This window comes from Cebus imitator, unplaced genomic scaffold (genome assembly GCF_001604975.1).
Source record: "Cebus imitator isolate Cc_AM_T3 unplaced genomic scaffold, Cebus_imitator-1.0 Scaffold15, whole genome shotgun sequence".
NCBI classification, from domain to species: Eukaryota; Metazoa; Chordata; class Mammalia; order Primates; family Cebidae; genus Cebus; species Cebus imitator.
The window spans coordinates 10,034,881-10,050,709 of NW_016107330.1; the positions used below are offsets into that span (position 1 = coordinate 10,034,881).

The 15,829-nt window shown below is 49.8% G+C and overlaps 1 protein-coding gene across 6 annotated transcripts in view; it reads right to left on the minus strand.

Moving 5' to 3' along the window:
- TMCO4 (transmembrane and coiled-coil domains 4) overlaps positions 1-15,829 on the minus strand; it is a 108,971-nt gene that overhangs the window by 75,012 nt on the left and 18,130 nt on the right. For 5 of the 6 annotated variants that reach the window (XM_017506179.2, XM_037730377.1, XM_017506172.2 and 2 more), the window contains 3 exons: positions 14,611-14,797; positions 9,403-9,577; positions 8,593-8,620 (listed from right to left, as the gene is read on the minus strand). In XM_017506179.2, coding sequence (XP_017361668.1) covers positions 8,593-8,620; positions 9,403-9,577; positions 14,611-14,789 — 382 coding nt within the window. In that variant the 5' untranslated portion in view covers positions 14,790-14,797. The remainder of the gene's footprint in view (positions 1-8,592; positions 8,621-9,402; positions 9,578-14,610; positions 14,798-15,829) is intronic. The other variant, XM_037730381.1, reaches the window with a different exon arrangement.

The window sequence follows — 15,829 nt, forward strand, 5'->3', positions numbered from 1 at the left end:
TTTTTGAGACAGGGTCTCACTGTCACCCAGGCTGGAGCGCAGTGGCACAATCTTGGCGCACTGCAGCCTCAACCTCCTGAGCTCAAGTGATCCTCCACCTCAGCCTCCTGAGTAGCTGGGACTACAGGCATGTGCTTCCACGCTCAGATAATTTTTATATATATATATCCAGCGATCCACCCACCTTTGCCTACCAAAGTGCATGGCGGGATTACAGGCATGAGCCACCATACCCAGCCATTTCTTCTTATCACCATTTAAAACAACTATATGTATTCTGTATTTGCCTACTTGTCTCCTCTTCTTCTAGAATATAAAATATAAGCTCCAAATCCACTGTGCATCCCTAGCTCCTCGGCCCATGCTGAAAACAAAGCAGAGCTTCAATCATCTTTGTATGCAAGAAGAATGGAGTATTTGTAGAAATGAATGAATGACTCAGCGGGTGGACCTCCACTGCGGGAGATCGAAATGGCGGGAGAGTTCTGCTGGATGAAATATGTATCCCCTTCTGGCAGAAACATCCTATGATCAATAATCCTATTAATCTGGAAGCATCATTTACCGACTACTCATCTGGATCAGATTCTGCACTATACTCTCTGGACATATTATTGAATCCTTATGACCCTCTGAAGTGGCAGGTACTTTAGAAACTCCATCTTCTCAAAGAGGAAAGTGAGGTGCAGAGCGCTTAGGTCGCTGCCCCACGTTCACCCAGCCAGTGAGTAGTAAAGTGGCAGCCTGGCTCAGAGGCTGAACACCTGACTGCCTCCCCTTTCCCACACCACGACGTGGGAAGCAGGGGCATGAGCTAACAGAACACTGTCTTCCAGCCACACACCTCTCTCCCAAGCCCACCCATGCTTCCAGCCTGTGCTCCTTCCTTCTGGCCTCCTTCTAAGTTTGGGTCAGCCTGTGATCTCCCTCAGACCATGAGAGTGAGTGCTGCGAGATTCCCCCAGCTGCCCCTGAGAGCTGTGTACATTCCAGTCCGGTGCCCAGGCCCGGGCTTTTGGACCCTACTAGAAGGACCAAAGGGGCTGGTCTCCTGAGGTCCTTTCCAGCTCAGAGATCTGAGGGTCAGCCTCAGGGTACCTGTTCCTCCTCACAAGGAGAGACCTTCAAAAGTCCAAGGTCAAACGGACTTGAAACAGCCCAATAGCAACAGGGCCATGTGGAGACTTGAGACTCACAGTGGGACAGTGGTTCTTAGTGTTTGGGGAACATAAAGGTCCCAGGGAGCTTGTGGAATTTCAGCGTCCTCAGTCCCACATGCAGGAGGTCTGGGGTGGGGCTTAGGAATCTGTACTTTTAACAACACTCCTGCTCCCAGTGATTCTGAAACAGGTGATTCCTGCCCCAAGAAACAGAGCAGTGGGCTCCCCTCCTGCAAATGAGCTCTTCCCAGTCTGAGATGGTCTGGATGTGCTCATGCCTGTAGGCACAGCATGATGCTTCTCCTGCCACCTCTTCAGGGGAGGGAACCCAGCATCCTGAGCAGCAGGCCTCATGGAAGGGGCTTGCGTTTGTGATTTTGAATCCTCCCAGTGGTCCTAGGAGGTTGTCACTAGGATGCTGCATTTTGCACATGAGGAAAGAATAGGTAATAAACTTTCTCAAAGTCACACAGGTTAGAGAGTGCTGGAGCTTGGATTATAATCCAAATTATCTGATGCTAACATTGCTGCTCATTCCGCAGTGACTGTCTTTTAAAGGCAAATCCCCTCCTCTTGAGTGAGTTTGGTGTCCTAGGACACTCCCGTTTGGCCAGTTGTGAATCCTGTATTGTATGCACATGGGGTATACATACAATCTCAGGGGCAGCCCTAGGTCATGGGTCACAGGTGCATCTAACAGTTACATTATCACAGTAGAACAGTTCTTTGGAAAGATGGGGGATTGAGGAGGGTGACCCAGGGATCTCGGCTCTGCCACCAGCGGGCAGGAGTGTGCCAGCCACCCAGAACTGCAGGATTAGCCCTCGTGCCCACCCCAGACACACAACCACATACTGTGGGAGCTCCTGAAAGAGGCTGGTCCCCCCGCTTCAGGAAGAGCAAGGGGCATGTCCAGAGCCAGGCTGTGTGTTCACGACAGGATTCCTTCACCCACCCAGCATCTCTCAATACAGAAGCAACTGCATTCCGTACTGCATCACCTAACACTTTTATGCCTCAAAGGACAGCAGCACCTGGGAACTTGGTCCTAAATGCCCATGGCACCTGCAAGTTTTGGTAACAACCCTGACCCTCCCTACATTTTCAAATCCCCCAAATCAGGGGCGGAGGGTAAGACAGGGGGGCTGAACAGCCTCCTATTGAAAGGCATTGAACCAGCCTGTTGCCAGCAATGGCTCCATCTCTGAGCATGAAGGCAGGGGTGGTGGGTTGGGGTTGACCTCATACCTGCTGGGAGAGCCCACACCTTTGGAAAAGATCATGGTCAATCCCCGCCCTTTGGGGGCTGCCCTTCAGACCAAAGCAAAGGAACCCAGAAGCAGAAACTTCAGCGTTTGTCATGCAGACCTGGGTTTAAACCTTGATCTGAGTTCCTACTAGCTGAATGACTTCAGTAAATCTCTTAACCTCTCTAAGCCTCTGTTTCCTCTCTGCCATAGGGGAAATAAAAATATGTTTTTCTTTTTTCTTTCGAGATGGAGTTTTGCCCTGTCACCCAGGCTGGAGTGCAGTGGCACGATCTTGTCTCACTGCAACCTCCGTCTCCTGGGTCCAAGTGATTCTTGTGCCTCAGCCTCCCAAGTAGCTGGTATCACAGGCGCCCGCCACCATGCCCAGTTAATTTTTGTATTTTTAGTAGAGATGTGGTTTCACCATGTTGCCTAGGCTGGTCTCAAACTCCTGACATCAAGTGATCTGCCCGTCTCAACCTCCTAAGTGTTGGGAATACAGGCACGAGCCACCATGCCCGGTCAACAATATCTTTTTGATCTGGCTTTTGTTGAGGGGCAATAAGAGGATGGATGTGGTAAGCTTGGCTGGCACCTGGGACACAGGAAGCGCCCAAGACAAGGTGGCTGATATTACTTTATGGGGAATTGCCATGTGTCCTCCATCCTGTATCTGCTAAGAAACCACTCTCTGAGCCAGGGTGCCAGGGCAAGGCTGTGGGCTGCTGTGCCAGGGCAGGGGCCCTTTTCCCCTCTTCTCCCTGGGTCGTAGGACATACCTCGCAGGTCACACTAATACAACTGCTTACCTGCCCACCACACTACTATCCATTTACCAACTTTTATTCTATTTATTTATTTATTTTTGAGATGAAGTTTTGCTCTTGTTGTCCAGGCTGGAGTGCAGTGGCACCATCTCAGCTCACCGCAACCTCTACCTCCTAGATTCAAGTGATTCTCCTGCCTTAGCCTCCTGAGTACCTGGGATTAAAGGCATGTGCCACCACGCCCGGCTAATTTTGTATTTTCAGTAGAGACAAGGTTTCTCCATGTTGGTCAGGCCGGTCTACAACTCCTGACCTCAGGTGATCTGCCCGCCTTGGCCTCCCAAAGTGCTGGGATTACAGGCGTGAGCCACCATGCCCAGCCCAATTTACCAACTTTTCTAATTACATACTTTTTCTAGAATATTTATTACATAGTCCCATTCTTACCCTCAATGAATTTTTTCCATATAAAGAAGAAACCACATGGTATTTCAGTCCCATACACCCTATCCATTGCTGAGCACTGGGTTTAAGACCCGTTGTGTGCCCAGGGTCCCCACTTTGAGAGGCTGAGCCTGGATGCAGAGCCCTCACAGGGCAGTTTAACTCGGGATGTCTTGGGGTTGATTCCTGCCTTTTGTCCTCACGGTTTAGGACGATTAAGGGCTTTAAGGCAGCCACAAGCTTACTTCAAGACCAGTAGTCTTGGAGCAGAGGGGAGAGAGAAGGGGCTGCTTCTGAGACCCTCCCATCTCCACCTTCTCAGATGCACGATCAGTAAGATCGGCTGCTCCTCTGGTTCCTGCCGCATGGGCACCCGCCCTTCATTCAGGCCTTATCCACCCTCTTAAAGTCAGCTGCAGGGGTGAGGTCTCCACTTATCCCCATGTGGGAAGCAGAACAGCAGGTAAGAGGAGAACTCAGGAGCCATAAGGCCTGGTTGGAATCCTAACTCCTCACTTTCCAGCTTGGGCAGGCTATTTCATTCTCTGCTGTAGTTTCCTCTGCTGTAAAATGGGAACAGTAAGAGCATCTACCTCCAAGGGTCCTTGTGGGGTTTAAATGAATTGGTTCCTATAAAGAAAGCACTGAGCTCAGTGCCAGGCATACAGCAGACACTCAACAAACATCTGCTATTAGGATTACTCCCAGTGCCTCGCATGGGGCCGGGCACACACAGCAGGTGTCAGTTCTCATTCGTGGAATGGATGGACCATGCTGTTTGGATATGGAAAATAAACTGTATGACTCTCAAGGATGCTGATGGAGAACCCAGCAGCCAGGTGACAACACCTGCATTTACCACAGCTCAAGCCTTTCTGATTCATCAGGGAGGCAAGGTTTGCAATCCAGTAATAAGTACCAGGCCAGAAAGTAGAGCCAAGTCTGCGGTGGAGAGTGCAGTGGCTCAAGTGCAGCACGTGCCTCCTATAGTTCCACGGCCTCGAGGTGATCCTCCCTTTGGATTCAGAGATCAGAGGGCAAAAGTCATGACACAGTTGAAGTCTCCCAGGGACCAATACAGAGTTTGCGGTGAGATACACTTGGCCTTAAATGGAGTTTTGAAGCTGACTTTGAAATGTAATCCTGAACTACTCACAACCTGCTGAGCCTTCATTTTCCTCCCTGTAAGAGCGGGTAACAGTACCAGCCACAGAGGCAGATCTGACCGTCATATAGTCTGTAATAACTCACAATCTGTGTCAGCAGCCTAGAAGAGCAACTAGAAGAACTTAGGAAGATCACTAAATGCAAATAAACCAGCGCCACCTGAGATGGACATATTTTCAGTTTTGCCTCCTAGAGGACATCTGGCAATGTCTGGGGACATTCCGGTTATCACAACTCAGGAATGTCTACTGGCACCTGGTAGGTAGAGGCCAGGGATACGGCTAAACAGCCTGTGTCACCCAGGGCAGTCCCCCGCAACAGAATGACCCAGCCCCAAGCATCAATAATGTGTGGGTTGAGAGTTATCAGCTCAGATTTAGTTTGACTTTCATCATGTAAAAGACTTATTTTTTCAGTTGTGTGGGCAAAGCGTGTCATGGGTTGCTACTAGGTGAGGAGAAAGAAATGATTAACACACGCAAAAAATCCCACCCAGCTGCCAATAACGCATCATTCGGTGACTAAGATCCCAACTCTCAGTAAAGGTCAGCCTTCCAGGAAGTTCTGAGAAATGCAGCTTTTCATACTGATTTCCTAGGCTGACTCCGTGACTAATCAGCCCGTCTCACACCCAGGGAGAAATCCAGCAGCACAGAGAGCCTCCTCCTCTGCCCCCGTCAATCTCTGCAGAAGGAAGACATTCAGCAAACCATGCTGATCAGCATCTAAGCTCATTCTCCAAAGAAGGATCGCCCACCCATGCTTCTATTGCTCCCTCCCTTCTTCCCTCCATCCAACAAACACTAAGGCCCACGATGCGTCCATCCTCTGTGCTGCACTTGCTGGGATGCAATGGTAAACAGCCCCAACAAGGGCACTGCCCTCATGATGCTTGCAGGGAAGGACCTGGACAACTGGCCCATCCACGACACCAACCTTTTCCTTACAAGACCCGTGTAAAGATCTTGACATGACTTACAAGATCATGTTCTTAGAACTCCAGACAGTTTAAGAAATCATGTTTTTACGGAACATTTGGCCCTTGTCCCTTATTCGCACTTGAAATCGCAGTTCAGAGAGATTAAGCGACTTGATCAAGGTCACATGCAAGAGTCTCAGAGATGGGATGAAAATCCAGGTTCCCCGACTCCAGGGTTATCCCATTTCACCATGGCCACCATCACCCCAGCAACACTCATGGCCTGCGCCCTGCCTGCCAGCTCCGCGCTGGGACTCTACACAGATTCGCTCATGTGATCCTCACTGCCACCCTTTAAGGTAGAGACCACTGTTACTCCCCTGGACACCTGGGGAAACTGAAGCACAGAGACATTCAGTAACTTGCCAAGGTGGGGCTTGAATTGTAATACAATCGATGCCCAATATGCTCCCGATTCTTGGTCCCTGGCTATTCGTTAGAACAGATAAAGAGGTTAGACATGACAACTGTCAGCAAGCCACTCCCCTCTCTGAGCCTCAGTTTCCCCATCTACATAAGAGGGTGGTCTAGGTGATTTGAGGGTCTACCTACCTCTGACCTCAGGGGACCTTTGGAGGCCTGGCGCCTGCTCCCACTGGGTCCCAGTGTGCCACTAAAGCTATTCCTGTTACCTGCTGACGCTGGTGAGGCTGTCAGATAAACCAAAGGCATCTCCCAGACATTATCAAAGCCTGGTTTATTTAGATATGAGGTATTATTAAATTCCCATGGGGATGTCTCAATTCCCCAATCCCCGAGGGTAAAATCTGCCAAGGTTTTGACTAACATTCCGTTCTTAACAGGCCATGAACTGGTACCAGTCAGTGGCCTAGGGGATTGAGGAATCCTGGTATAGAGGGCTGAATGATACCCCCCACCCCAAAAAGACACATCTGTGTCCCAGAACCTATGTATGTGACCTTATTTGGAAAAAGAGTCTTTGCAGATATAATTAAGTTTAAAATCTTGAGATGAGATTGCCCTACACAAGAGTCCTCATAAAACACACACAGAGGAGGGGAAAGGGGAAAGGATGAGGCGATAGGAAGATGAAGACAAAGACTGAAGTGAGCCAGGCGCTGTGGCTCACGCCTGTAATCCCAGCACATTGGGAGGCTGAGGCGGGTGGATGACAAGGTCAGGAGTTTGAGACAAGCCTAGCCTTTCTCTACTAAAAATACAAAAATTAGCCGGAGTATAGTGGTGGACACCTGTAGTCTCAGCTACTAGGGAGGCTGAGGCAGCAGAGTCACTTGAACCTGGGAGACAGAGATCACAGTGGGCTGAGATTGCGCCATTGCACTGCAGCCTGGGCGAGAGTGAGACTCCATCTCAAAAAACAAACAAGCAAACAAAACCAACCAACTAACCACACAAACAAAAATGACTAAAGTGAGGCAGCCACAAGCCAAGGCACATCTGGAGCCATCAGAAGCTGGAAGAGGCACAGAGCGTTTTCCCCTGCAGCCTTCAGAGGGGCTGTGATCCTGCTGATGCCTTGGTTCCAGACTCCTGGCCAACAGCACTGTGAGGAAAGAGATTTCTGTTGCTTTAAGCTGCTCGGTTTGTGGGAATTTGTTACAGCAGCCCTGAGAAACCAACACAGGTGGAGTTTCCTGTGCTGCCGTGTACTGAGCAACCTTGGGTAAATTGCCTGACCACTCTCACCTGACTGCCTGATCCACACGATGGGGCCATCAGCTCTAGCTCATTAATTCACTCAACAGATATTTACCAAGTGTGTGTGATGTGCCAGGTGCTGGGTCAAGCCCAGGAAGTAAACAAAACCAGACACAGATCCTGCCCAAATGGTGCCCTGTGGTCTGGTGGGAAGCCAGTTACCAATCCAAGAATCACGTAACTAGGGGCACAGCTGTGACAATGGTCAACGTGGTGCCTGGAGAGTGTGCAAGTCAGGAGACCCAGAAGGCTTCTTTTGGGAGGCGATGACTGAGCAGAGGGACAAAGGAAAAGTCAAAAGTAAGTAGGCAAAGAGGAGCAAGAGGAGATTTCCAGCCAGAGGAAGGGTGTGTGCAAAGATGCTGCTGTGCACAAAGCACACGAGCTCAGGGGTTTGTGCAAAGCCGCGAAGTGCACACGCCCAGGGGTGCGTGTTAAAGCCGCAAAGCGCACACGCCCAGGGGTGCGTGTTAAAGCCACGAAGCGCACATGCCCAGGGGTGCGTGCAAAGCCGCAAAGCACACATGCTCAGGGAGCTGCTGGAGGCGGACACCCACTGCAGGGGGACTGAAAGCAGAGGTGAGGCTGGAACAGGACAGGGGCCCACCCACTAGGGCCTGGGAATCACACCGGAGGGGCTGATTTTTGATCCTGAGTGCAGAGGGAGCCACTTCGAGGCAGTCAGCAGGGAGGTGGCGTGGTCAGGCAAGCCTTTGAAAAGAACACTGGGGCGTTCTTTCATGTGGTTAAACCTCACCTCTAGCTGCAGAGTGGGGAGAAACTGCTAGCCAGAGTGGTGGCAGGAAGGCCAGTGAGCAGGCCCTGATGTTATCCAGGAGGGGCGACGGTGGCTCAGACCAGGGGCCTTCGTGGAGATGGGAAGGAGCCAGATTCAATAGTTACTTAGGAGGTAAAACCATGGCCCTGTTGTGAGGAGTAAGTGAAATAAACTCAGAGAAGCACCAAGCGGTCCTGGCATGAAGAAAGGGCTCGCCAGCTCACCAATGACTTGAGGTTCCATTTCCTTCCTGAAGTCAAAAAGCCACGGGGGACCCGGCCCCAGGTGGCGGCACCTCTCACTAGCTTCTAGAGCCAAGGGCGAAGATGGGAACCCAGCATTTACAGAGCTTAGAAAATCAACTTACCATCCTTGAGTGAGAAGCTCAGAAGGTCCTGAGGGAAAAGGTAACAGGCATCAGTAACAAAGCTGATATACAATCAGCCCACTTGTTTGACAAATATTGACTCCTACCAAGTGGTAGAACAAGACAGACAAAAAGCCACTGCCCTAGATTCTAGAATAGATAATATTGATAATTATTATAAGAATTGATAATTATTCAGATAATAAACAGGCAAGCAAAGAAAGAAAGAAATACAGGAGGACTTCAGAGAGTGAGGTAAGGAGGGGAAGGGGCTATTTTAAATCCATGTATTTTCCCCACCAACAGTCTGTGCCACAAGCTTCTATCTGCTTTAACTGCACGCAGAGCTGGTAAGTGACAGGCTCAGGGGCACACAGCAAAGCTTCAGCTTCTGAAAAGAGGCACCACAGCTTAGGAGAATGCGGGCTCTGGAGTCACACTACCAATGTTCAAATCCTGGCTCTGCCACTTATCAGCTGTGTGACCTTGGGCAAGTTACGGAACCTCTTTGTGTTTGTTTTCTCAACTATGAAATGGGGATGGTCTTACTACTCACCTCATGAGGTCACTTTGAGATTTAGATGAGTTAGTTTTTGAAAAGGCACTAGCACATAATAAGCACTGTATGCACATTAAGTCAAGAGTAAATATTCAATAATGATAATTCAACATCAGCTATGATCATATGATATTATGACTTATTTTATCTTCCAACTGCTCCCCCCAACTAGATGTGATTTTTAGGCTGACACTGGAAGAAAATGATTTGTTCTGCTGTCCATAGCAGCCACCACCAGGTGTTGAGTGTACCTGAATGATCAACATCGGGTTATCCTTCAAGATGGGGTCCTTCAGTAAAATCTGAACAAACACATCTGCTCCTTCACCTCCCAGGCCGCTCGCAAAAGCAGTCATGGTTGGCAAGACGGCTTCGGACAACTCCAGCCACTTCACCAGGCCTGCCATGAACTCTGTGCAGAAGGAGCTGAAAGGCAGACATGACTTAGTTCCCATGATCCTTGGAGCTCAGCCACTGGGAAGTATAGATTAGTTGTGGTCACGGATGTGAATGGCTGGCACGTGCATGACTTAGTGGCTGTGATCCCTCAAACATAGAGACAGACAAAGACCTCATCGTGAGTGATGTGCATTTTTTTTCTTTTGAGATGTAGTCTTGCTCTGTTGCCCAGGCTGGAGTGCAACGGCACAATCTCGGCCCACTGCAACCTCCGCCTCCCAGGTTCAAGCTATTCTCCTGCCTCAACTTCCCAAGTAGCTGGGACTACAGGTGCCTGCCACATCACCCAGCTATTTTTTGTATTTTTAGTACAGACAGGGTTTCACCACATTGGTCAGGCTGGTCTTGAACTCCTGACCTAAGGTGATCCGCCCATCTCTGCCTCCCAAAGTGCTGGGACTACAGGTCTGAGCCACCGTGCCTGGTCCGGGTGATGTGGATACTGGTTTTTTTCTCTCACCAAAACGTTTATCAAAGAGGCTGTAAGCAACAAGGGCAATGGATGGTGACTGGTTGCATGCCCTGGGCCTGGGCTGTGCCAGGGGCTCAGGAATAGATGACAAAACCTGGTATCTGAGGAAGCTCACAGCAGGGTGGACCCTCAAGTAACCAAGTGAGCCTAGTGCCGTGTGGTACCCTAGGACAGAGGTGGGTAGCAGACAGTGCAGCCCACAGACAGAGCCCTGAATCCACCTGTAGAGGTGACGGCAGCCACCAGAAAAGGCTTCCCAGAGAAGGCCATCTGCTCTCCTGGACGTTGCCAAGGATGTGCTCTTTGGAAAACACTGGCTGCTGCGGAAGTGGAAGAAGTGAAGGGAAGAGTGCCCTCCATGTGCACTGCCACCGCCGGTCTCTGTCCATAGTTGGCATTTGAGTGCAGTCCTATAGGGGCCCCCAGGGGAGGATGGATGGGGCTGCTCTAGGGGAGAAGGAGGCCTTTGAGCTGAGACACAGAGGTGGGGAGCTCTTATTTGGGGGCACGACGGCAGAGTCCACACCAGACTTCTGACACAGCCACCTCTGTGGAGCAGGTGTGAGCCGGGTGGCAGTTGGGCCAGGGGATGTGGGCCAGGAGAGTCACTTAAGAGGCGATGATACCACTCCCTGGAAAAGGCTGACACCCAGATGCCATGTCTGTCTCCAAAATCAGAGTCCCAGCCTGCCTCAAACCGCACTGCCTTGGAACTCCAGCACTGGGTTCTGCCCTGTAGGGCATACGTGGACTCAGGCCTCTCAGAAACAAGCAGAGCTTCCAGGTGATAGGGGCAATGTCAGGAGCCCCCTGCCCTTCACCACGTGGCCCAGCTATCACATTCCTTAGAGTGGGGCCTGGGCCTTGATGGAAGTGGTGAAGAACCTGGGATCAAATCCTGGCCTCGGCTGGGCACAGTGGCTCATGCCCGTAATCCCAGCATTTTGGGAAGTGGAGCCAGGTGGATGAGATCAGGAGTTCAAGACCAGCCTGGCCAACATGGTGAAACCCCATCTCTACTAAAAGTACAAAAATTGGCTGGGCACGGTGGCATGTGCTGTAGTCCCAGCTACATGGGAGGCTAAGGCAAGAGAATCGCTTGAACCCGGAGGCAGAGGCTGCAGTGAGCTGAGATCGCACCACTGCACTCTAGCCTAGGTGACAGAGCAAGACTCTGTCTCAAAAATAAATAAAAATAAAATAAATAAAATAAATCCTGGCCTCACACTGTTATGGTGGGTTCCTGAGAAGCTGCCCTGAAATGGAGATGATGAGGGTTCCCCTTGGAATCAACATCTTGGGGAGGGAAGGGAGGAAGCAGGGCTGGGCAGAGGGAGCAGCTGAGCCGTGATACAGTCTCTAGGGAGGTCTCAGCACACCCTGCAGAGAGTTCCAAAGATGGGATAACCCTTCAGAACTGCCCCCAGCGGGGCAAGAGGGCCAGGGCTTTACAGCTGTGCATCAGCCAGTTACCGGATGCCCAGGGAGGGGGCAGAACCTCGGGCAAGGGGACTGCCTTCAGCTGAGGCAGGCCCAAAAAGGTACAGACAGCTCAGAGCTGTGCAGGCAGCCTTGTCAGCAGCTGGGGGTGAAAGTCCTTCATTTTTGAAGGGGAATCTGAGCAGAGAGTATCTTGGGAAAGTGTAATGACCTCTCTGTGCCTCCGTGTCCTTATCTGCCAAATGGGTTCAAGAGACCAACTTCATAAGTTTGGTTGAGGATGAGGCGAGATGATAAATATTAAGCACCCAAAGTGAGCTTGGTGTGTAGTAGATGCTCAACTAATGTTAGCTAGCATCATTATTTTTATTTACAAGGCAACAGAGGGAGGCGGTGAAGGATGAGGTTGAGTCGGACTCTGAAGTCCAACCACCTGGGGGAGTCCTGGTTCCCCTAGAAACTGGCTTTGTGTCCTCACTTTACCTCTCAGCTTCATTTCCCTCTGAAATAACATGTGGATAATAACAAGACCTGCCTCACAGGTGAGTTGGGAAGATTAAATGGCATGGTAACACTGTCTGGCACCAGTAAACTCTGGATAAATATTAGCTACTGCTACCACGATGATTATAATTCGCCCCACTGCAATTTACTGGGATTACCTTGGGGTGGTAATGCAGTATGTATTTGGGGAGGGGATGGCTAAGTGAACTGAATATCACTTAGAGGCGGATTTATATATAGAAAGGGCTCAGGGCCAAGGGCTAGAGCATGGCCTTGCCCTGCTGTCCATGTAGGAAGTTTTGGATACAGAGAAGAATCTCTTAACAAGAGGGCAGGGACAAAGAGCATAGACTGGTTCAAATCCCAGCTCTGCCACGAGCTGTGTGATCCTGGACAAGTTACTTCACCTCTCTGGGCCTTAGTTTCCTTATCTGTAAAACAGTGGAGATGATGAAACCCATTTCATAGGGTTGTTGAAAGGATTAACTAAGTAACTAAGTATGTGTCATGTGCTTAGAACAATACCTGGTACCTACAAAGCGCTAGATAGTAACGTGTTTCTCTCCATGGACAAATAAATTAAAAAATATATATGGAAAGTGCCAGCACAGCAATTTATCAGATAACAAGCAGCATTTTAGATCGGCAGGGGTTTGGTAATTGCTACTAGTGTGTTTGTTGGTCTAGTGGAAATATAGGAAAATCAACAGCAACAATGACAACAGATAACAATCGGAGCAACTGTCCGTCAGTCCCTGTGCTGAGAGCTTCGTACACCTGGAGTTGCTTAATTCTCACCATGACCCCACAAGGAAGGGAGGTATTAGTTTACCTCTACTCTAGAGATAAGGAATCCTAGATCCAGAGAGGTTAAGTGACAGCTCCAGATTCAAGCCTACGTCTCTGGGACCCCAGAGGCTATGTGCACCTGCTGCAGAGGTTATCCCTCTCCAGTGGTTATATCCCTGAGTACTGACCATGCACAGGCCGCTCACTGAGCAAGGGCATCAAACACCCCCTTTCATCCTACCCCATCTTACACATGGCGCACCGGGGCTGCTGGGTTTTTTTGTTTGGCTGGTTGGTTTTGAGACAGAGTTTCCCTCTTGTTGCCCAGGCTAGAGTGCAATGACATGATCTCGGCTCACTGCATCCTCTGCTCCCCAGGTTCAAGCCATTCTCCTGCCTCAGCCTCCTAAGTAACTGGGATTACAAATGTGTGCTGTCACACCCATCTAATTTTGTATTTTTAGTACAGACAAGGTGTAAGTGATTCTCCTGTGTCAGCCTCCTGAGTAACTGGGGTTACAGGCATGCACCACCATGTCCTTGCGAATTTTGTATTTTTTGTAGAGACGGGGTCAGGCTGGTCTCGAACTCCCAACCTCAGATGATCGGCCCGCCTTGGCCCCCAAAGTGCTGGGATTACAGGCATGAGCCACCTCGCCCGGCCCCCTCTAGAATTTTTTTAAGGTCCAAACCCATGCTCTTAACAGTTCTGCTATTCTGACTCCTAATATGTGATTTAAACACACACACAGGAGATACTGCCAATGATAGACAAGAAATAGAACAATGTCATCCTTTTGCTCCCATGATCTCCTGTTTAAACCCATCACGGCACTCACTCATCTGTATCTGTCCACTGCTACAATCAGCCACCCTGGTGCCCCCACCTAGATGTAAGCACCTTGAGGGCAGGAGCTGGGGCTTGCTTGTCTTTGCTTCCTCCACAGGGCCATGTGCTTCACCCAGCACACAGTACTCAACAAATGTATGTTTCATGAATGAATGAATATTAATATCTTATCCCCTCCTGGACAGTGTCCTACTTGATTGGGGGATGGTATCTGTCTCACTCACATTTACCATCCATGTACTTCAAATCATACCTGGCATACAGTAGGTGCACAAAAAATGCTTGGTAAAGGTATAAATGAGTGAATAACCGAATGAGGGGACGTCTTATTCCCCTACCAGATTGTGAGTTTCTTAGAGCAACAGTCCCCAGCCTTTTTGACACCAGGGACTGGTTTCAAGGAAGCCCATTGTTCCACGGACCTGGCACAGGTAGCGTTCAGGATGAAACTGCTCCACCTCAGATCATCAGGCATTAGTTAGATTCTTAGAAGGGGCGTGCAAACCCAGATTCCTCACATGCACAGTTCACGACAGGGTTTGAGCTTCTATGAGAATCTAATGCCACTGCAACTCAACCTTTCCACACTTAGATTTCTTCACCTACAGATGGGACTATCCAGTATCTACCTGGAAGAGCCATGTCAGTAGCAAAGGACACAGCCCATGTAGCTTAGAATTCATAAAACACTTAGAACCAGAGGCAGAGGTCAGGCGGTAACACTTGCTTGCCCACTGCTCACCTCCTGCTGTGTGGCCAGATTCCCATCAGGCTACAGATGGGTACTGGCCCATGGCCTGGCGGTTGGAGACCCCTGCCTTAGAGGGAAGGACAATGACTTGCCCCTCTCTGCATCGCCCCGTAGTGCCTGGCAGGCTGCTGGGCTGTCCGTAATTGTTCCCCTGAAGAAGCATGACCTTCCTTCTGCAAGAAAGAAGACCTCACCTGTGCTCAGGTTCAGAAAATAGCTGGGACAGGGAGATGCCACAGAGGGCGGCATAGGCGAAGCGGTTGGCCTCAGTCAGCTCCCGGCCTGTGGGTAGGTGTGGCTCCCCCTCTGCAGTGGACTCGGCTACCAGGGGACACTGAGGCAGCCTCTGACATGGCCTGTTCCACGTGGCCATTCCAGCCCCTGCAGGAGAAAAATCCCAGTGAGAAATGCTTCCAGAGGTAGGCAAAGGTTACTTAAGCACGACATAGAACTTACAAACTGTAAAGGTTGATAAAGCAGCCATCATTAAAATGAAGAGCTTCTTTTCGTCACCTTTAAGAGAGTGAAAACACACTAGAGACCGGGATGGAGGGAGGCACCTTCAATATGTCTCTCCACAGAGGTTTCTATACACAGTATAGAAACAACTCCAATAAGTCATTAAGAAAAAGAAATGGGCCAGGCGCGGTGGCTCACGCCTGTAATCCTAGCACTTGGGAGGCCGAGGTGGGTGGATCACAAGGTCAAGAGATTGACACCATCCTGGCCGGCATGATGAAATCCCGTCTCTACTAAAACACACAAATTAGCTGGGCATGGTGGTGTGCGCCTATAGTCCCAGCTACTCAGGAGGCTGAGGCAGGAGAATCACTTGAACCCAGGAGGTGGAGGTTGCAGTGAGCCGAGATCATGCCACTGTACTCCAGCCTGGGCGACAGAGCAAGACTCCATCTAAAAGAAAAAGAAGCATATGTAAAAAAGGGCAAAAGACTTGAAGAGATACTTCATAAAAGGTAGTCCTCAGGCCCGGCATGGTGGCTCACACCTTTAATCCCAGCGCTTTTATATGCTGAGGTAGAAGGATTGAGTGAGCCCAGGAGTTCAAGATCAGCCAGGGCAACATAGTGAGATTCCATCTCTACAGAAAAATAAAATAAAAGAATTAGCTGGGCATGGTGGCACATGCCTGCAGTTCCAGCTACTTAGGAGGCTAAGGTGAGAGGATCCCTTGAGCTTAGGAGTTCGAGGCTGCAATGAGCTATGATCATTGCACTCCAGCCTAGGCTACAGAGGGGCTACAGAATGAAACCCGGTATCTTAAAAAAAAAAAAAAAAAAAAAGATAGCCCAATAGCCAGCAAATATGAAAAGATGTTCCAACATCATTAATCATCAGAGAAATGGAAATTAAAATCCCAATGAGACACTACCACTCACCTATCAGAATAGCTAA